Source organism: Haliotis cracherodii, unplaced genomic scaffold, assembly GCF_022045235.1.
Source record: "Haliotis cracherodii isolate W230 unplaced genomic scaffold, xgHalCrac1.p SCAF_3, whole genome shotgun sequence".
Lineage (NCBI taxonomy): Eukaryota > Metazoa > Mollusca > Gastropoda > Lepetellida > Haliotidae > Haliotis > Haliotis cracherodii.
The window spans coordinates 74,058,108-74,081,498 of NW_027266286.1; the positions used below are offsets into that span (position 1 = coordinate 74,058,108).

The following is a 23,391-nucleotide window of genomic DNA, read 5'->3' on the forward strand; positions in this document are numbered from 1 at the left end:
GGAAAACATCTCTACTTAATCTACATGAACTGCAGGACAAAAGAAAGCACATATATTTTGTATATCGTTTACCAAATTACAAACGTTATCAAACCGAGTCATCGAGACACTGCAAAATTAAGGTGAAAACACAACTCTGTTTACCCGTTTTACGTATATCGCCACCGATAACCATCTGTTGTTTGTTTCATTTTAGCCACCATTGGAAACAGTGTATGCTTTCGTGTTCCCGTCAGTTTATAAGCAGGTGTATGTGTACGTCATAGTGGAACATTGCTCCAGTCTGGGCGAAAAGATGGAGAACGCACTGGCGTAAAGGGTAACCATTTTCTCCATTATAATGTTATGATGTTACAATGTTGACATGAAGTTAAATCAAATCTGGATTTAATTTAAACTTAGGATAGTCTCATGCGGAATCAATGTCCAAGAATTGAACATATTAGACCTCAGACTTTATTTAATCGACCAGTACGTGCTGAGAACAGCGAATTCTGTTTCTGAGATACTCTTTGATCTTATCGACATTACCAGCATACGTTTATGACACCTGAGTCCCTTCAACGTGTGTGTTGAGTGAAATGTAATTGTTTGAGAACCCCGTGGGGATACAGGCTAAGAATAGGTTCCAAACAACCTATGGGGCGCTTTTAATGGGTCGGGTGGTCGGGCTCGGTGACCTGGTTGATCGCGTGTCATCGTACCCCGACGGCGTGGACCGTTGCTCACAATATCAATCACTGGTTTGTTTGTTCCAGACTCGATTATTGCCAGGTCGCCCTCATACAGCTGGAATAGTGCCGAGAGTAGAGTGACACAACGAACACACAGTGTCCATATCGTTCTTTGTTCTGATATTCGAAATGGACGAAGGGTAGACGTTGCTACGTTGATAAAGCGTTCGTCAGAATCCATCTCAACAAAGGCCCCTGTTACATTCCTATCACATCCTGCCGTGACATACGTGATATTGCTGGATTATTGCTTAAAGCCGTGTAAGATATTAGCCAGACACTCTACTGTCGACTAAACAGGACGACTGTGGTTTTATACACAGCTGCGACCGTGCCTGGGAGCGCATCTGCAGCCCAGCAGATACATACTTACTACATTAATACTCCAGTCATCGCAATCAATTCTCTGTTCAGGTTTTTTTATCCCTTGCGAGCGAAAGGTCGGGGGTTTCATCTCATGGCCGCATCATACCAAAAGACGTTTAAAATGGCACTTGTTGTTACCCTGCCTGGCGCCCGGCATGAAGGGGCTAAAACAAGGACTGGTCGGCTCAGAGTCAGTATACCGTGTCTGATTGGGGTATCCATGTTAAACTGCAGCATGGTATTTCAGTGGGCAAAAACAACACACACACACACCTCATGTTTAACCAAATGACATCATTAAAGAAAATGCCAAACCCAACATGAATGTATTTCAAAATCTTTATCAAGGTATTCAATCCCCTCAGGGTCTGTTTGGCCCACTTGAAACGCCAAATTTGAAAGTTACTGAAAACTGACTGATCAACAAGCCCTTTTCCTTTCTAACGCCCACAAGAGCGTGGCTTCTGACAGGATCAAACACATAAGAATGGCGAAAATGAGTTAAAAGGCTTATTTTTTCAACTTCTTCAGAAAATCTGGCAAGGAGCAATTCCGTGATGAATATTGAACCGTGTGTTTGCATAACCTTTATCTCATGTCAAATCGACCCAGTGTATAGCGTGCAGGTCTCTACAGCGAGCAGGTCTCCATGGTGTGCAGGTCTCCACAGGATGCAGGTCTCCACGGCGTGCAGGTCTCCACAGCGAGCTGGTCTCCACAGCGTGCAGGTCTCCACAGCGTACAGGTCTCCACGGCGTGCAGGTCTCCACAGCGAGCTGGTCTCCACAGCGTGCAGGTCTCCACAGCGTGCAGGTCTCCACGTTGTGCAGGTCTCCACAGCGAGCAGGTCTCCACAGTGAACAGGTCTCCACAGCGTGCAGGTCTCCACAGCGTGCAGGTCTCCACTCAGGCGAAGTGAAGCAGCGCTGATCGCGGTGAGTCGAGGATGGGTGACATGTTCGACAGATGAACTCCTAAAAGATTCTACACCACACTGAAGCTCATGTCATACTTGCTGTCTCCTCAGGCAGGTGGATTTGTTCGAAATATGCCTCTAGTCTTTCAGCAGTCAATGGGTACCAGGTAGGAGACTTTCTACAGCCTCACAGGCTGCCTGGATATTACACTCCCCGGGGAATGAAGATTAGAACTCGAGTGCAGACACATAGTATATCCCCGAGGGAGCTGAGAATTGAAAAAAAACACGCACTGGGGTAATTGTGGATTCTATAACCATACGATTTTATGTGGAAAACGGTGCATTATAAATAGGCTTGTTATTATATTAGTCTCACCTATATAAGAAATGCACAAAGTCCATGTAATCCTCCAATTTATATAAAATCTTTTGATTACATCCATAACAATTTCTACACGTTTTGCTCTTTTCCTAACTTATTGAGAACCTCTGAGCCCTAAAGAATCCTTGAACCTTGTCCTGTCTTTGTCCAAACACTTTCTTCAATTCCCATTGGGATTTCTTGACAATTTCTTAAACGCCGTTATGTACTAGACGGCCATGCCCCAACAAGTCATCTTGTTAAATGAATAGAGTTGATTATAACTATTCCCATTGTTAAAGCAATGTCACATATCAGCTTCAATCGTGTTCATGGGAAGACAAAGCTGTCTTTCGACATAGGGATCTTTCCATGGAGACAGATGTTCATTACTATAACTACAGAAACCTTTCACAAAGGCGGATAATTTGAGAAAACTCAACGAGACCCCATGCTTACTTTCCAATCGATATCGGTCCCCACACAACACACACTGCGCATATGCGGAAGGGATCCCATTTTCAATTAGATCTGACTATCGCTGTGTCGTTTGTCGAGCATTCAATAACGTGAGACTGTGTGAATCTGATGTGACAGTGTCCCTTCGTGTAGGTATCGCTGGATGCAAGTGAGGAGATCTATGTGTCTGGAGAACTAAAATGGAGACCTGAGGTCTAGGGTAGATCTGTGTGACTGTCCTTATTCAGGTTTAAGGACTTGAAGCCATGATATCTATGGACATTATGGAGAGGTTGCCCTTCAGTACGGACAAGCTGAAGCAATCAGCGCCATGTGCCTTGAAAATAGCCGGGTAAGTACGCTTGTGTTTTAGTGAACGAAGCGACTGAAACGTCATTGTCATGACACACGCTAGATATTTTGCTACGCCAGTGCGCTGCTGCTTTTCGTCTGAAAACGCTACGGGTTGCAGGGTTGTCAAAACAAGAGCTGATTATTGGTGTTCAATTTATACCATTAACATCGATTGTGTTACCCCACCGACGCCGCACAAGATCAACTATTGATAGCATGTGCATGTCAAGCTCACCTGGACTGATTCATAAAATAAATGTGGGTTCAGTGTTGAACTGTTCCCTTCAATCTTCTTCAGCCGCAGCCTTAGCTATATGCTTTCCATTAGATCATAACAGAGGAGGGGACGGAGGACCAAGTCGTCTAATATGCCGCAATTATCTGTGCAGAGTTGCATCCCTTAGGCACGCCAGGAACCTATGATTGAGGGTTAGAATCCCGGTTCGCCCTGATCATGTTTCTAGGTTCGTCAGCACCATACTCGTGCTCACGGGTTTCACCAAAGTGATAAACGTCCGCATCACCCCGGGCTTTCCTCCCACATTAAGCCGACACGCTGCGATATAACTGGAATACTGTTAAAAGCAGCGTTACATGCCACTCACTCATAACAGAGTATTGATAGCGTTCTTTACCTTACACTTGTGTAATCATATATATACATGATTATTCACAATGACCTGAATATTGCCATAATACTTTATCAACCATGTCCTCATTCATAAAAGATTCCGGGGTAGAATAGGTCTTCAGCAACCCATGCTTGCCGTAAAAGGTGACTATGCTTGTCGTAAAAGGCGACTAACGGGATCGGGTGGTCAGGCTCGCTGACTTGGTTGATGCATGTGATCGATCCCAATTGCGTGGATCGATGCTCGTGACATTAATCACTGGATTGTCTGGTCCAGACTCGATTATTTACAGACCGCCGTCATATAGCTGGAATATTGCTGAGTGCAGCCTAAAACAACCAACCAACCAAATCATTCATAAAAACAAACAGCAACGTAACGCTTACTATGCAGACCATGCTAAACCAGCTACCAGAGCCCGCTTGTAAACATTTATCGTTGAATTGAAAGAGGCATCAGCGGGAATATAACCTACGAGGTACTTTATTAAGCACCAGTGGGAATCCCATGTCACCACTGAGCAATACCATTGCACGGAGAACCGGCGATCAGAGCCCGCTTGAAAACGTGTCTCGTTGAACTGAAAGAGGCATCAGCGGGAAATATTACCTCTGAGGTACTTCATTAAGCGCCAAGGGGAATCCTACGTCACCAAACAGCAATACCCCTACTTTAACGATCCCCATCAGGAGGGATGAGGTGGAGCGGAAACATCCGCGAGATTGACCATCATCCACATCTCAACATGCGAGGAGGCCAGAGGATGTCAACTCAGGGCGAGCTACAATACCAGCTCATGTCGGAAGGTCGATACGGCTGTATGGCCAATAAGTACCAAAAAAAGTCCGGAACTACTTTGTCCGGTCACGCTTTCCGCCGATTCAATCGTATGAGCGTTCATGTAAACACCAGGTTTATCACTTACTTTCACTGTTTGATTAATCCATAAATGTGAAAATCCAGACGATTTGGTTCAAACGTTAAACGTATCCCAGAAAATTAATAATACGCAAAACCGCAGCTACGAATAATAATAATGATGATGATGATGATGATGATGATGATGATGAAGATGAACATGATGATTTTCATGTGTTATAGAGGCCAGAAAACCAAAGAGCGTATATATCCATAGATTTCGGCCTGCTGGCTTGTTTATGCCTACGTCGGCTGAGGTCGCCATATACGAGCAATAATCTTGAAGGTGACATTAAACCCATGTCAGCTCTCCCTAGAGATAAGATCTACGTGTATAAGTGGCATACGCCACGACGTTGTCCGCCTTGGCGGGGTATTCCCCGTGACATATTCATATATTCCATCATCAGTTATCCAGTGCTTCCACCTAGACGTCGTGGGTGATCCTTCTGTCACGATGTTGTGCCAGTCTTCGATCAATGACTATTATGGTGCAATAGTTCCTGCTCCCACTGTCCGTCACGCTGAGAAGGAAATATTGCCATTGATATTGATGATGGGCGTCTCACGCAGTTGCTCATTCAGGACCATGATGTATCAGTCACGCTACTCTATCGCATATATAAAGATAGAGATACTTCCATCACGTTTCATGTAGGAGAAACAGGGAACGGCTGTGGCAGTTGACAGGATTTTCTGATTGTGGGTTCGAATCTCATGTTTCTTCATGATCATTTGGGGCGGTCGGGTAGCCTAGTGGTTAAAGCGTTCGCTCGTCACGCCGATGACCCGGGTTCGATTCCCGACATGGGTACAATGTGTGAAGCCCATTTCTGGTGTCCCCCGCCGTGATATTGCTGGAATATTGCTAAAAGCGGCGTAAAACCATACTCACTCACTCACTCACTCATGATCATGTGTTGCCAGAATCATATCTATGTGTTAAGGTTTCACCAACGTGGTAAACATTTTAGACCCTGAACTTCGGACTTTCCTCCCACGTTATAACGCGGTGATATAACTGAAATACTGTTGAAAATGTCATTCACTAATTTAGGATATATATAATTGGCAGTAAAAGTCATGATATATGCAGGGGCACGGGGGGCCCAGTCGTCTACGGCGCGATTCGCTGTGCAGAGTTGCGTCCCTTGGGCACGCCAGACACCTATGATTGTGGGTTCGAATCCCGGTTCGCCCCAATTATGTTTCTAGGTTTGTCAGCACCATACCCGTGCTCGTGGGTTTCACCGAAGTGGTAAACATCTGAGACCTGCATTTCTTCGGGCTTTCCTCCCACATTAAGCTGACACGCTGTGATATAACTGGAATGCTGTTAAAAGCGGCGTTAAACCTAACTCACTCACTCACTCATGATATATGCAAGAGGACTGAGAACAGTGTCTCGTGACATCTTTGTTCATTCAAATTGTTTTACAGTAAGTATTTTATTATTCGATGCATGCATGTTCGTCATTATGGTAACCTCCATTTTTATGTTTTAATAACCTCCAAATAAAGTTCTTGAACTCGATAGTGTGGATCGTTTGATTCCACTCAAACCTAGATAACTGAAACAGGGGAAAGATATGGTAGTAACTGATTGCCCTTGACCTCATATTGAACATGTACCAGAATCCCTGAGTTCATATATTCCTGTTTGATGCTTCCAGAGCTGTCGTCCTACATCATGACAAGAACGGTAATTAGTTACATAATCCCCCGTGAAGATCCATGTTAGAATTGACCCATGCTTGCAGTAAGAGGCGAAACAGAGATTGGGTTGTCAGGCTCGCTGACTTGGGTTGATGCATGAAATCGTTTCCCAATTGTGAAGATCGATACTCATGATGTCAATCACTGGCTTGTCTGGTCCAGACTCGTTTATTTACAGACAGCCATGCTATAAAGCTCTAATATTGCCGAGTGCAAACAAATAAGTTACATGAAAGAGACTCCGCAAAACAAGCAGGACAGGCACAACCGCAAAGAATCGACATCTTGAAAAAATATATCTTTGAGCAGTAATTCATCTTGACAGTAATTGAACACATGCGTCCAACAGAACCAAGGGACATCACGAACACCTATTTCGAGGAGTTGAAATAATGCCCATGTCAGTCATCAGCAAAAATCTATATATATGTTAAAGTAAGGATGTGGCCTTCGTGAGAGGCTCAAGTTGTCTCATAGTAACGTGATTCGTTACTTAAACATGAGTCTCCATCGCAACAACTGGATCCGCCATTGCTTCCTTCTCATCTGGTGATAGCGAGATGGTCACATGCACAGGCGTGTTAATAGAGACATTCGATAGCACATGTCTGAGCCGAGTTGATTGGTTCTAATGGACAATGGTCAAGAAAGGCTTCATTTGTGTTTGCGGCGTCTGTCTGTGGCATGTGCTCGTCTGACTAGAGAAGCTCTTCCTTGTTCCAAGTTTGATGGGTATTTGATGAGATAAGATATCCTACGTGTCTGCAATGGCGAAGTGCTTCCGATCCTTCGGTGGAGATATTCAGTATATTCATAAGGCTGGTTCGCGATCAATAACATATAGTGCTATTTTTCTGAACCACGTATTGGGCATGGGTGACTACGTGGCCTGTGGTTCAACAGGCATCTCCCAGGTGACACGACAGATTGCTTGTGGTGTCTAATCCTGAAATGATTCGTATGATCAGAGCTCGTGGGATTCATCTGCGTCAAGTTGCCTTGGGGTGACTGAAATACTCGTACTCAGTTCTAACCTAACTTAATGTACCATGCGGAAATACATTCGTAATTGTAAATGGTCATGTTAACAAAACATACCGATATCCAATTGAAAGTTAAGTGCCCCCTCTAAAATCCTGGGGAAACACAAACACAATGAAAGTCACGCTAATCCGAATAAAAGTAAACAGTTAGATCACACATGCAGCATCCGAAAAGTTCCCCACACACACACACACCCACACACACCCCACCCCCGCCCACCCACACTCACACTCACACACACACACACACACACACACACACACACACACACACACACACACACACACACACACACACACACACACACATTCACTCACTTACACTCCAGCTACGAACACGAAATACAGAGAGGCTTCAAGACGTTGGTAATACAGACCATATATTCATTCCAATTCCCCAAACATAGTAATCAGTCGTCACAGATATGTATCCACGATCTGGTATTAGCATGGGACGTGATTACATCCATTAACGCGATACAGGCGGACTTTCACGCATATCAACAGCTCCATCGCCTTGAGATGACATGGCCATCCCGTGCTGTACCATGTGACTATTGTCTGACAAAGGGAACTTATTTCATTACGTTATACATAACTGAAAAATTACCTCGCGAATGCACTAAGGTGAATGTCCAGCTAAATAGTGACCAGTAGCTCATGTACTAATGACAAGACTTGGTGTTACTCCTGATAAGGCATGCTAGACCCCATTTGCAACGATTCAAGAACTGATTTTGATCGCTGCCATGTTTGCATGAACAAGGTTTGGTACATACACCTACTTTTTATCTATACATTTAACTAAACTGCATGCAAAAGAGTGTGCACATGGAAATTGGATTTGGCCAAAGTATTACAAACGTTTGAAACGTTACTAGGCTAAAACAGTCGCCAAAACACTGCAAACTTAAGGTCCAAAACACAATGATGATACCCGTATCAAATACATCACCACCGAGTAACCATGTCTTGTGTGTTTGCTGTAACCACCATCACACAGGTGTATACTTTCTTTTGCCCTGCAGTTTATTATGTGACGTGATTAATATAGTGAAGGCAGAGTATCAAGACGTCTGAAACTGTAGCGCCGGGAAGGTTTGACATTGTGCACAAAGCGAGCAAGTTTATACTGCATCATTATATTCTGCACTTGTATTCATTGCATCTGAGACACATCATTACACAGTCACACATTCCATTCCCTAGTATCCAGTCGGGAATACATGTAAAATCATTTATATTGATAGACTGTTATCTTGAATCTCAGAACGCCCACACGAATACACCAAAGTAATAAAGACCAGCCCTATCCAGCTGGCGTACTTGATATAACTTAATACTGTTAGAGCGGCGTTAAACTCAACTCACCACTGCTGTAAGTTACGAGATGGTGAGGTAGCCCAGAGGTTATAGCATTCACTTGCTACGCCGTCGGCCCGGGTTCGACTACCCACATGGGTACAATGTGTGAAGGGTATACTCCCCAGGGAGTTCAGAATGATAACTGGAATGCAAACGGATCCACTGGTAGGGGAACAGATATAACCGCATATGAGCAGATACCAGTACCTGGATGAACCTCTTCTGGTGTCACCCGCCGGAGTATTGCTAGAATAGTGGCGTAGAACCATACTCACACCTCTCATTTACAATGAAGGAGCAACTATCTCAATTGGCGGGCAAAAGAAAGTATATACCGAAAACTGGATTTGACCAAAAAATTACAAACTGAAAACATTCGTTGAAGCACTGCAAACGTGCGGTCCAAAACAAAACTGTGATACCCTTAGCGGATACATTCCCATCGAACAACCGTTTTTTGTTTCTCGTTTGTTTTATTTTAGCCACGTCTATCATTGGTGTATACCTTCTTTTGTCAGGTAGTGTAGCTTGGGTTGTCTTAGTTGTTTTTAAGCAAAACGAACCCTGTAAATAATGCTAATAATTGTGTCTATAAGAACAGAGATGACTCCAGATTAATGTCCCTGTGTTCGTGCTAATGTTAGAGGTGCCAGCGTAGTTAGCACAGAACACTGCCATAATGATGAGGCATATTGATTTGCTATTCGGGGTGTCGCTCTCCCTCATTAACTGTTAATGACATGACAGGTGACGGTGTCTCCATGGATAGACACTGGCGTGTATGTTTCGCTTCTCAATCACCTTAAATTCCATTAACAACTGGAGGTGGTCCAATCATTGGAGACTCCACAATCCGCTGTGCAGAGTCGCGTCCCTAAGGATTGCCAGAAATCTATCAATGTGGGTTTGGATCCCGGATTTGCTCTGATTATGTTTCTTGGTTTGTCAGCTCCATATCTATGCTTGTTGGTTTCACCAGAGTAGTAAGACATTTTGGTTTTCCTCTTACGCCAATCTGACACACTGTCATAGGCTAAATTACAGTTCAAAGCGGAGTTAAACCCATCTTCCCGAGGCAAGAGTGCACAATAACCTATATCAAAGTCAAGTGGAAACATGAAGACTTTGATATAGTCCAGTGGACTCTTTTGCCTCGAGAAGATTTGTTAAACCATACTCACTGAGCCCTGTAGAAACACATTCGCAAGTTATATAAATAAACAGCCGACATCGAACGTAACATTCTCCCTCTAAAGTCTCACAAACACAACCAAGGGGATTTAGAGTAAACAGTTAACTTTCATCTGAAACAATACGGAAATATCAGGATTTTTTAAATAATTGAGTCTATTATACAATTATAACTGTCTTCATTCCGGAGAAAGCGATTGATTAAAAGCCGAGCTTAAATCTTATCATCAATCTGTTCCTTTTTATTTTATAAGCCGAATGAGCACACAATCAGAAACAGCAACCGTCAAATACTTGCCATTAAGGGCCATGAGCCTGCATTTTGGGATCAATCAATCTGAGAGAGCACACTTCATCAACTCCCCAAATACGCCATGCGCCGTGGCTCAGAACCAATGGACAAATATCATTAAAATTTACCTTTGAACACATGTTCTCGTCCAGTCTGATACTTTGACACAAACAAATTCATTGATTTAATGGTGTTTTATAATAAACATGGGAATATTACCACAGACTCGGGGAAATACAGAAACAATATTACCACTGATTAGAGGCATAATGCTTAACTGATGGACGGGGGATGTGATTGGTGGGGAGGGGGGGGGAGGGATTGGGGGGCAGTCGTCTGTGCTGCGCTGCGTTCCTCGATTGAATATAAAAACCTATGATTACGGTGCGCCCTGATTATGTTTCTAGGTATTTCAGTACCAAACAGCCATGCTCGTGGATTTCACCATCGTGGAATACTCCTGCATCACTTCGGGCTTTCGCCCACTTCCTGCCGTGATATAACTCAAATATTTACCAAAGCGACATAAAACCAATCTCACTCACCTGATCATTCAATGACATACGTGAAATGTGTATTCCATCAATGACATATTCGTGGCCCTTAGAAACGTAAAGTGTGTACTTGCTCCTATAGTCAATTATTCATTCCTGCATTCGTGGTCATGGACATTGCATAGTTTCTTTATTTTTTCATTAGGAAGAAAATCACGTTTAGTTCCCCACATGTCATAAAAAGATAATCACGTTTAGTTCCCCATTATGTCATGGGAAGAGAATCATGTTTAGTTCCCCATTAATCGTATAATTTCCAGTGGAGTAGAAAAGACGAAAGGTAGGCACGTGAACGTCGCCTTCCACTGCGCAACAGGTAGACATCGAGTGGTACTATCAGACTGGAAGACCTCTAAGAACACGTGGTTCAAATACGTCACAATGGAATGCATACACTACTAGAGTTATAACTGCCAATTAGGAACTACGTGGACAGTACTCCAGCACAGCTTAAAGATAGCAGGATAATGAAAGCCTCGTTGTGGGAAAGCAGTGCTTGGAATGATCGCTCGATGATTACCTTTAGATGCACACTTAAAGGGGGACTACGTTTTCAGTACAGGCCATGATGTTTTAAGCAGTTTTTGAAATTGAAAAATATCTCTATGTAATGAGTGTATTGATTTACGTCTAGAATAAATAAAATTTAAGCAGATATAAAGAGTGATATTAGGATGATAGGTATTGAACCAGCTTGGACTCCCACTCACTGTGCCCGAGCTTAGTGAACCCTTAAATACAATTTACGTAATTTATTCAGTATCTAAAAATGTTTTGTTTTATCAACATTTTCTGCATCTAATTGCATGGAATGTTTGAAATTGGAGCAAAAGTAGGTGAGTAAGGGAAGAAGTTTGAAACATCTCACGCTTAAATATACGAGGTATACAAAAAAGCGTATTATTTTCTTGTAACTTATTTGAGGAATTGTTTGACCTCGTAACCATACAATCCGTATGACACCGACGTTTTATAGAATTTAAACAAATAATTGTGTGCTTCAAACTGAATAACTAAATATTTGTATGACTTTATCCAGTTACACTTCTCGATAAGTCGACTCCTTTATGTTCCATGTTTCAGTCTAGATGTCCTATCGCCTGATTCCATGGCTTCTCGAGTAGTCATGTGAGAGACAGCAAGGGAATTAATTCTGTGTTGCTTTCGCACAGACTCAATGACGTTCGTCCTTTTATTTCGTATTTGAATTTTAGCAGCAGATAAGCAAATCAATGTTCGCTACTTCAGGGAATTCCAATAATGATTCAAACATTGTTTACTGAATTTGAGTGATGTGCGGATGCACTCATAGCGACCATCTTGTTTGAGGAAGTCATCTTTGTCAATCAAGACTTTTATCATGTATTATGAGGGCTTGCGCTTTGGGCTGCGTCTAATATTCTTTACTGCCAAAGTCAGAACTTGAAGAAAGGCTTTGATATGCCTTTTTGTGAGTTCTGAATTCTCCTTGAATGATGAAGGTGGAAGGATGGTGACTTCAGTGGTCACATGTGTCTACGGGCCATCCTTTTCCGGGCAACATTAAACATGACAACAGGACAGAAATGTGTGACTTTGATACATGACTGTGGGCGTCTTTAATAGGTTTGTGCAGTTCTGTTTCAGCATCGATGCGTTTGTTTCATACTTATCAAAGTATATAGTCCCCCATACCTAACAAGGATCTGCCGATTGAGTTCTTTCTGAAAACAATAGTTTTTGTCGGTGACAACCAGCGTTCACGTTAGCGTTCATATTACATGGTAAATACAAACGAGCCTTAAAAGTAAGGTGCGACCAATATACAATAAAATAGCATAAAATAATACTATACTATAAAGAAGTTGTTATGCATAAATTGTGTCTACTTTGTCGTCCGTCAACATCTAAGAAATGCCAAATCAGTATCACATAATTATACACAAGTTATTCGTGAAATATATTTCATAAATCTTTTATATTCAAAAGAACATTTTTTCTTTGTCACAGAATGGGTAGGTGTCTCGGCAGGAAAAAAACACCGGATAAAAACGTTATCCGTTGGGGTCAGTTTACAGAGTAGGTACTTTTAGTGTTAGCAAACATGGCCCCGACCTTGTCGGTCAGAGAACATTTTGGTTTGTTGAAACCATGTGTTACGTTATAGCATGTGTTTGTAATCATTATCTACATAATCGCTTAAGATACCGAAAACATTTTTGGATTTCTATTGTCTGCTGTCTGCTGTTACTTATCACTAACCCTGTGGCATAATATTTTACTGTCTACCTTCCAGGGACTTGCACTGTTTTGGCACCGAATGTGAGAGATGAGAATAATGTTTCGACGATAGGATTTAAGATCTCGCTGTGTATTTTCTCAAAAATCCCGAAACACACTCGCGTGATAACCTCAATGTATGTTTACTCCCAAAAATGTATAATGATAATTTCCGTTAACAACATATTGCCTTCGTGATGAAAAAGTAGCTTTTCATATGGATGTGAAATTTCGTTAGTCGAAGTCCTTGTGATCATCCAAATACTTCAAGTTCTCTTCTGTTCAAGTCAAGCGGAGTATCGATCTAAGATCATGTCACCGATAAGGGTTCTTCGTTTCATTGTCTCGGTTTCATAGACTTTACCATGTGTTCCCATGTATTTCATGTGAATTGACTTGGCATTGCATGTGTTTGTGACGGATGCCACCAGTGGGGTAGTAAACGTTCAACACGCGAACACCTGGTCCCATCAGTATTTGTTAGGAATTCATAAACACATGCACATGACGTGGAAATCGTACAATTGGCATTTAGTGGAAATGTCTTATGAAATGGTGTTTGTCGATGTTATTTAACGAGAATTCGAGTCAAAAGGGTTCGAGATAACGGAGGTTCACTGTATTTGTGTTCGTAATTTCAGTAATATAAGTGGCTTACAAAACGAATTGTGTAAGGAGGCGAGTTTCACCAAGCGGTACACAGGCCACAATACAGGATGATGAAGAATTGATGGCCGTAATCTCACAGGAGAATAGCATCTTAACTATCCTAATTGGCGTTTGACAAGCCCTTGTCTCGCTCATTTGCCGCGCACTGTACGTTGGGAAACTTCTAGATTATCCTCAATTCCACAAACAATTTGGAATAACAGCGTCAATGCCTGTGTTAGTCGCAACGAGTTGTATCGTGAGCGACGACGTCAGGCTCGTTTTTGACTTCCTAGGTATTCCAAATGTGAAGCGGTTTTACAATACTCCATTCATATTTTATATGAGTTAACTTAATAGCAACAAGAAACAAAGAAGAGAAAGAATGAAAAAAAGAAAGTGAAGTTTGACGTTTTGTGCGTAGGTTTGTTTGAATGCTTTGAGGACATGGCGGATATTAATAGGATATTACAAAACTGACATGAACCACTCACTGTTCTGGACCTGGCTGGAGGTAGCTGTAAACAGCCCTCAATCTTGTCTAGGGACGGTTCTGTCGGTCTGAACGGTTGTGCAACACGCATATTACTTCTGGTGTCATACTTACAATGCATATGGTTTTACGCCGCTTTTACCAATAATTCAGGAATATCACTGCATCAGACATCAGAAATGGGGAGTTGAACCATCGTGAATTCATCGAACGTATTAAACCACTAGGCTACCCCATCGACTCTATCGTTATAATCAAAACAATTCGTCCAGTGTCTAGACGTAATTGTTTCTTATTTGTAAATTCCATTTTCCTTTTACAGAGATACAAGTAGGAATACCCATTATTGACATTGTAAAACCAATAGCAGAGTGTGCAACTTCCTGGTTGGTTGAGAAAACGTTGTTGGATGGAAGTGGAAATAATGGTATTTCATGGACTTTTTTCAAGAAATAATTTGGGTTATTTAAAATTGAAAAACATGACATTCGCCTACGCAAAATGAATACATCATTCAGAATATACTACTCACAAGGATTAAAAGAACACCCTTTTCTTTCATACTGCTACTCATGCCATCACAGATTAACTGTAGTCAAATGAAAGAATCGGTGTTCTTTAACTTCTTTCGATTTAGTATTTATTTTGTCAGTATTTATCAGGACAACTTCGATCATGGTTCATTTGATTAACATGAAGGGGGCGGTTATTCGGTATGAAAGGCCACATGACCACGAGTACAATAAGTAAGCTTTTGCACATAAACAGGTGGGACAAATGTTATTCTATCTCAATACCAGATACATATTGCAGAAACTGGCAGATTTCATACTGTAGCATTTACTGTTGCATGTTAAAGAGGGAAAATAAGAACAGAAGATATGTATGGTATGATCTCAGTGGAGCTGTCTCAGTTGAAGATATGTTGGGTATGATCTCAGTGGAGCTGTCTCAGTTGAAGATATGTTGGGTATGATCTCAGTGAAGTTGTCTCTGTTGAAGACATGTATGGTATGATCTCAGTGGAGCTGTCTCAGTTGAAGACATGTATGGTATGATCTCAATGGAGTTGTCTCAGTTGAAGATATGTATGGTATGATCTCAGTGGAGTTGTCTCAGTTGAAGACATGTATGGTATGATCTCAGTGGAGTTGCCTCGGTTGAAGACATGTAGGGTATGATCTCAGTGAAGTTGTCTCAGTTGAAGACATGTAGGGTATGGCCTCGGTGGAGTTATCTCAGTTGAAGACATGTAGGGTATGATCTCAGTAGAGTTGTCTCAGTTGAAGACATGTAGGGTATGATCTCAGTAGAGTTGTCTCAGTTGAAGACATGTAGGGTATGACCTCAGTGGAGTTGCCTCGGTTGAAGACACGTGGAGTATGTTCTAACTGGAGGTGTCTCAGTTGAAGACATGTAGGGTATGACCTCAGTGGAGTTGTCTCGGCTAGGAGGATTCAATCATGTCGAAGCCTGTGGATACTGGTTGTTTCGGGGCTTAACGTGACGGGGATAATAAAGTGTAGGACCACGTTCCATGCCTCACGAGAGTGCTATTGATTTATTCGGAGAGGTGGCCATGCAATGTTATCAAAACTTGTCTCCCAACAAAACTTTATGTAATTAAGTTTCACTTCTTGTCTGATCGTGGCCAAATCGAATCTGAATGCCCAAACGTGATGACATTTCCTGAGGTTTCTGCAGCACAAATCAGTTTCCTCTTGACAAGTGAATGAATACCACTGCCGCGTCAGGGGCCCCGTAGTCCGCACGGACCTGGATGTGTTCAAGGAAGGACAGGCGATGACCACATGTCACACCATACAGGGAATAAGAGCGACAAAACCCTTTTCAGATTTATAAGACATCTCTTCTAAAATCAGAGTCAAGTGTACGATTCCGACTATAGCATGAGCATGTGTTTATGAATCACTTTCATATAGTGATGACACCACGTGTTCGCGAAAAGGGTGAGTATGTCCTGCTCTACCGGTAACACCCGCCACTCAAACATGTTTTGCATATGCATGTAAAAATGCTTGTTGCGTGACCGCGCAGCAGTATCCATGCCATACGACGGCGGACTGTAAAACTCGAGTCTTCACCAGACATGACGCTTTCTAACCGTCAGTACCAAAGTTCCCTTTCAAGAGTAGTGTTTCGTAGGTGTGCCAGAAACCTATAGCCGTGTGTCCGAATCCAGATTTGCCTTGATAATGTTTTTGTAGCTTCCCCACTCGAGATAACGTATGCTACGTAGCAGATACAGCCACTTCCACAATACTACTGGCGTGCATCCGTTATATATCATCACATCATATTACTTCATAATTCAATGAGTCTACAGCACGCTGTATCGTCTTTATCACCCCGAGTCATGGTACGTACAACAACATCAGATATAGTCGCTAAATGCCCTCACTAAACGCCCTCCTATGATAGTACAGAACTGGGGTTATATGTGATGGTCATGGTATTATTTGAACTAATACATCGCCAGAATTAACGTTACGTTGGCAAGGAAACCAAATATTGCTACAATTGAGAGCGCATACAGCGAGTGTTGATGGATTTGGTGTGTTATATTACATTCGTGATTGTTGGTTGTGTTGGAAGTGTGCCACACGCCCGCCAGAGCTCGTACAACACGCCCTTGTTTCCAGGTGAATTAATGATACTCTCTGACATGTTGTTTGTGTGCCAGTGGAACTAGTGATGGCGTCCAGTGCAGGCTTTGAAGGTTCGTTAGGACCGAACTCAAGGATAGTCTCAGATGTGCCTAAAGGAGTGAGTGACTTGGAGTGAGTGAGTGAGTTAATGAGTGAGTGAGTGAGTGAGTGAGTGAGTGAATGAGTGAGTGAGCATGTGAGCGAGTGAGCTAGTGAGTGAGCTAGTGAGTGAGTGAGTGAGTGAGTGAGTGAGCTAGTGAGTGAGTGAGTGAGTGCTACGAATTAAAAAGACAGTACATGTATGTGAGTGCGCGAGATGGATTTACCATCGCTTTGTACAATATTCCAGTTATATGACAACGTTTAAGCTTAATGTGAGAGATCTCAAACTCGAGTGAATCCTACGAGTACGGTTAAGGTGCTGACAAACCCAAAATCAATATCAGGACGACCACCAACATAAGTTTCAGGCACGCCTAAGGTACGCAACTCTGCACAGCGAATTGCGGCACCTTAGACGACTGGGTCACCCGTTTCACTTGTTGAAAGTCTACGTGCAGCGCAGCGAAAGTTTGGAATTTAAGCACATGATTGACGAGCGAACATAATACTATCTACTCTACATGAGCCTTTTGCCAAAAGATGTGCAAGGAGCATGTTAGTGTCTTAAGAGTCTTAATGTTGTACAGTGATAGCCATTCTGTATGGCCCACCCAGTACATATTCTACAATCTTGTCTCACTGTTTAGGTTTAATAAGTGGCCCTTCTCTTTAACATTTTCTCTTAGGATGATTCATGGCGCCCGTGCACTTTGGAGAGTCCGTTGCCAACGTTCACGATGTGAACAAAATGCAATAAAGCTACTGCTTATCTCGGTTAGTATTGATACTAGGTCATACGGCTGTTCCAGGGTCGGCGCGACCTAGACATGACTTTCCTTAAAGCAACACGCTTCGTATAATGAGCTTCACTACCAATGAACTTGATCAATGTTCCAACCATCGATCTGCTGCTCGATCTATCATCTGCACGAGGCACTTTGTTCGGCCCAAACAGTCGCGTGGTTTAGAAACTACTGCTGCATTCACTGTGTTTACAACACGAGGACAATGAGGGGTTTGTGCGGGTTTCACAGTTTGTATTGAATCAATGCAGAGTGGAGCAGAGGAGATGCTGAATTAGAGAAACAAAGAGATCCACGGAATCTGAATTGATTCAGATTAAATCTGAATGAGATCCGATTTATTTTCCAGTATCCGCAAGCCAGGATGGATTGGGTTTTGTCTAGGCTGGGCTTTACAGGAAAAATAAATAATGTGTATATATTTGCAAGTAAATGTGACCATTTCACCGGCGTGGCGATTAAATGTCCCAGGTTGTTGATCAAAGATCGGCGATGCTGAACAAATGGCCACTGACGGTGATCATTTGACCAGTGACTGTGATCATGTGACGGATGAGTGTGATCATGTGACGGATGAGTGTGATCATGTGACCGGTGAGTGTGGTCATCTGACCGGTGAGTGTGATCACGTGACCGGTGAGTGTGATCATGTGACGGATGAGTGTGATCATGTGACCGGTGAGTGTGATAAAATAACCAGTGACTGATCAAATAGCCGATGACGGTGATTGTATGTGATGCCACGTGAAACAGTTCCCCAGGCGGGTTAGTACGGTGACAGATTCAACAGCGACACCGTCGACCTTGTCCTATGCTGATCACATTCCATCTTCTACAACTCCATCGCTCCTTCCAGGTGGAACACTGTTGATGACGTCACTATGTGATAACCCAAAAGTAACCAGCCTTACTCTCATTCGAACGCAAAGGGCTGGTTCCTATAGCTATTCTAATAGGTCGAAGAAGGCAGACGAGGTACGTTTGCATTCGTCACTAACGCTGTGTTAAATGTGAAAAGTAAGTTTATAAATACAACGAGATCTCGCGAGATCGAGACTCCATTTAAAATGGCGGCGCCCAGCTAGTATTCGATGTCGCCAGGGTAACATATAACTTGTAAATGTGATAGTATATGGGACGTAAGGGAGGTAAATTGCTGGGGAACTGATGTTGGGCGTTCGTCTGGTTGAGAGTGCTGCTGTGTGCGCACGTGCATGTGCACTCAAGATATCATCGTTGTGTCATCTGGGCCATATTCTGATCTAATAGCTGATATAATTCCGCGTGGTCGGTCCGTCACATATATACACTAGCTGACAAATGTACCTGTGGTAATATTTATTTATTCTAGGCTGAAAATAACTTATGCACTTACACATGTACATAGCATTATGCCTGATTGGCATAAGTCCATGCAAACCGTTTCATTAACTCAAACCTTTTTTCACCTTGAAACTGTTTTGATGGAAATTGACAATTACCAGCACTTTAATCAATGTTTTGTACCAAAATACAACACCAGCATTGTTATGTGTAAGTGATATTCGTGGCAGTAGAAACAGTGTATTGCTTTATTTGTAGTCGGACGTTAGTGGAAGCAAATGACTGAAACACTAGTAAAATGTCGAGTGCTGGAGCTGCCCGGTTTTAACAGGAAGTGATAAGTATTACCGGTCCCTGGTTGTTGTAAATAAACATGGTAAGCTTGATTTCACCACCAGTGCTGGAGACGAACGCTTTCACCACTGTGCTACATCATCGTAAACATACCACTTGGTCGCGTTAATTGTAAGTTAGGAGAATGTGTGACAAAGTGGTTTCAGAGCATCAGCTGGTGGCACCGTCAAGACCCTCTCTGTCAACAGAGTATACCGGCCCTAAAACCATGCTCTCACATGCAGTGAGTGATCTATTTGATTGAATCTATTTCACTTGATGGGTTCTATCGCACAGCAAGGAGCATGTATGTTATTGAATGCACGCGACATGATATATGATCAAAGTGATTTTGGATGATGGTCTCCAACATCAACCTCTTCTCCATCTAGGGGAGCTTTGAAACATATGTTCCATCAGCATCATTTCTCCCTTGGCTCTTGGCGAGATGATGACTCAAGTGACGCATCTCTCTGTACTGTCACAATTCTATATACACCCATGCAACCTGTATTCCAGAAGTATTAACATTACAGTGATGTTCAAGGAAATAGACGCCGTTAAAGTTGAGACACGGTATGAAACTCCACACCTCTTAGGGCAAGTAGCTGGTCACGTGTCTAAATCATCCCTTTATCATCATTGACTGCGGCATAAACAATATGCAATCACCTGCTCAATGTTGGACACCGAACTCTGCTCTTCAATTCTGCCCTATCTGAACGACATTGCAATCTCCCGATTGCTTTATTGCTGGACCTGGGCCGCATGAAACCGTATGTGTTAGACTGTTTGTACGTCCACGCGCCTGAATGATTACTTTATATATTTAGAAGTTGATAATGGCTCCCCATGGCACGGATCCCCGTGGGCAGGGTTTCTTCTATATTCGGGCATAGTCTCACCACGCTGCGGGTCTTCTCCGTTTTTTTCTATGTCTCAATGCAAAAATAATTACGTGGATCTGGCCACGGCTGTTTAAATAGTGACCAAATTTAATTTCGCCAATATTGATGTACTAGAACCTCGGGGTGAGCACGTGCTCTTTGATCTTTCGATCGGGATTTGAAGAGCAGTCACTTCCAAAGGTTCAACTGAAATTAGTTTCGTAAATCGATGGTGGTAGACCTATTTGTCAGGTTTTCATACAGGTAATCATTCAATATTGCTGAAGTTGTTCTTGAGAGGAGTTAAGCACACTGTGTGTATAATTCTGCGGTCTAGACTTTCTTACGAGTATATCAAACTACTGATCAAAAAAGTTTAAGTCGACTTAGACTGTTAATACATCAAAGGGTGAAAATGTACACATTTCATTTGGAATGTATTTTGAAATCCAATCAATAAGGGTACAGCAAACAAACGACAATTTCCATGGCACTTCGGATGAATTAACAAAACGCCATCACACATGTGGTATCGTAACTGTCACTTTTCGCTTAAAGCACAGATGATGAAAGTTTAATAACTTATAACTAAGCTTCTGAAAGCTTCCATGGCACCTCGGTAACGTCATCGATGTCTTGTGTGACCTCCTCGGGCGTCCAGACAGACCTGGACACGACGACTCATCGATGTCTTGTGTGACCTCCTCGGGCGTCCAGACAGACCTGGACACGACTTATCATCGATGTCTTGTGTGACCTCCTCGGGCGTCCAGACAGACCTGGACACAACGACTCATCGATGTCTTGTGTGACCTCCTCGGGCGTCCAGACAGACCTGGACACAACGACTCATCGATGTTTTGTGTGACCTCCTCGGGCGTCCAGACAGACCTGGACACAACGACTCATCGATGACGTAAGCCTCCTGATGACGTCCAACATAGTACATTCCAGATACTGTACGTTCTTCAGAAGGGTTAAACGTTGTTTTATCCGTTGCCGATGATGATCCTCGAGATGTGCTATCGGTGAGCGGTCGGGTGAGTGTGATGGCCAGGGCAACACGGGTACATTATTGATATTGAAAAGTCCTGGATTATTCGAGCAGTGTTGGGCCTGGTATTGTCCTGTTGGAACAGTTCTCGGTGTGGTTGTCTGGATAGTTACAGAAAGTGATCCCATCTCTCGGTTCTGCTAATAACCTTTGCATTTTTCCACCCGCATTCTTTTTTACCCTCTTTGCATCTTCATCTCGTGCTAGTATCTTTTGTCAAAAAAACTATTTAATACAACATTCAAGAAAATTCGCTTTTCTCAAAATGTACGGACTTCTAACAGTCAGATTGATGTTTCTCCACCTTGATATAGCTTCCTTTAGCCGAGGTGTACTTTCTTTTGTTCGACAGTATATCTGGTGTCATTAAACAAGAATTAAGTGATAATGAAAACGTGGTAATATGTTCACACGTTCATTACTAACAGATAATTGTATCAATAGACGACAATATAAAAGATAAAAAAACATGCTGAGAATGATCGCTGATAACATTAATCAGAGCAAATACACAAGCGACTAAGCCAAGCAACTGTATTACAGTAATAAATTGAGAGTAGTTGAAACAAGACTTTGACAACATACAGACCAGATGCCAGACAACCAACTGAGTCGGCTGAGACTAATTAACACCTGAATTAAAAAACTCAACAATCTAATGAGTGAATACCGTCGGCAAGGTTAAATAGCGGGAAATAAACTCAGAGGTCCTATTCCTAAAATAAGTCACTTGGACAAGACATAAGATCCTGACACAGGCATATATTCCAGCGCGCGGACCTTGGAGGGGCAATCACTCCTGGTCAGCCGGGGAATACGGTAGTTTGAAGTGCTTAGCCAAAGTGTGATTCTTAGCATGGGAAAAATACGAATGGCAAACTAACTACTACATCCACAAAGAAGACGTATATGTGATAACAAACAAACAAACAATACATGGTAAGAGCGTGTCATTTTATCACAAGAGAATGGAATAATCTAGTTTTATGACCAGGTGACATCTGGAAAACGAATGTAGTTCCATGTTACTGTCTCTAGATGTGGTGAGGTCGAGGTAGACATCTAACAACGTCTTCAGATATGTTGAAGTAAGCTATAAGTTAGTATTAATGTCCTCAGATGTCGTGAAGTCGACTGTAGTTCTGTATCAAGGTATTCAGATGTCGTGAAGTCGACTGTAGTTCTGTATGAGGGTCTTCAGATGTCATGAAGTTGACTGTAGTTGTGTTTTAAGGTCCTCAGATGTCATGAAGTCGACTGTAGTTCTGTATTAAGGTCTTCAGATGTCGTGAAGTCGACTGTAGCTCTGTATTTAGGTCCTTAGTTTTGAAGTCGACTGTAGTATTTATGTTTTAGGTTGCAAGTAATGTACCAAGCCTTGTCGCATTAACGAATACCCCTATGCAGGGTACAGCCATGTCATTTAATGAAGAAAACTCTCATTATGGTTCTTTAGTCTTATATCAATCAAAACTGCAGACACTTTTTAAAAACAGATTCTTTAATATTTCGAAAACTAATGAACATGATATAGTCTTACACGACGCATTTCCAATATATCTGACATCAAGGACCCGACAACTGAATTCAACCAATGGTGTGCGGCTGTTTCTTATCAAAACATACTGTTTTATTTTATCCTTTCACCTTCCCATGCCCCTGACAGCATTCACAAACAACAGTCTTTGAAGTCGGGGGAAGAATAATACAGTGACATGGATCAAAGTGGTTAAATTTTCTTCACGTTTTGCAGCCGTCCCTGTACACATTCGTTACAGATTCTATGTTGGTCTGTGCCTGGTAAAGAAATGCCTATCGATGCTGCTGAATGGTTTTATGCCTCTTGTTCCTATGGCCACATTGAGAATGGCAATAACAATATTTTTCCCCACGCTGCACATGTAACAAACTTAAGA

At 42.4% G+C, this 23,391-nt stretch overlaps 1 protein-coding gene across 2 annotated transcripts in view; it reads left to right on the forward strand.

Annotated features, from left to right (window-relative positions):
- The first annotated feature begins 2,925 nt into the window (after window positions 1–2,925).
- LOC139474306 (uncharacterized) overlaps window positions 2,926–23,391 on the forward strand; it is a 46,664-nt gene continuing 26,198 nt past the window's right edge. For both annotated transcript variants that reach the window (XM_071257261.1, XM_071257262.1), the window contains exon 1: window positions 2,926–3,191. In XM_071257261.1, coding sequence (XP_071113362.1) covers window positions 3,106–3,191 — 86 coding nt within the window. In that variant the 5' untranslated portion in view covers window positions 2,926–3,105. The remainder of the gene's footprint in view (window positions 3,192–23,391) is intronic.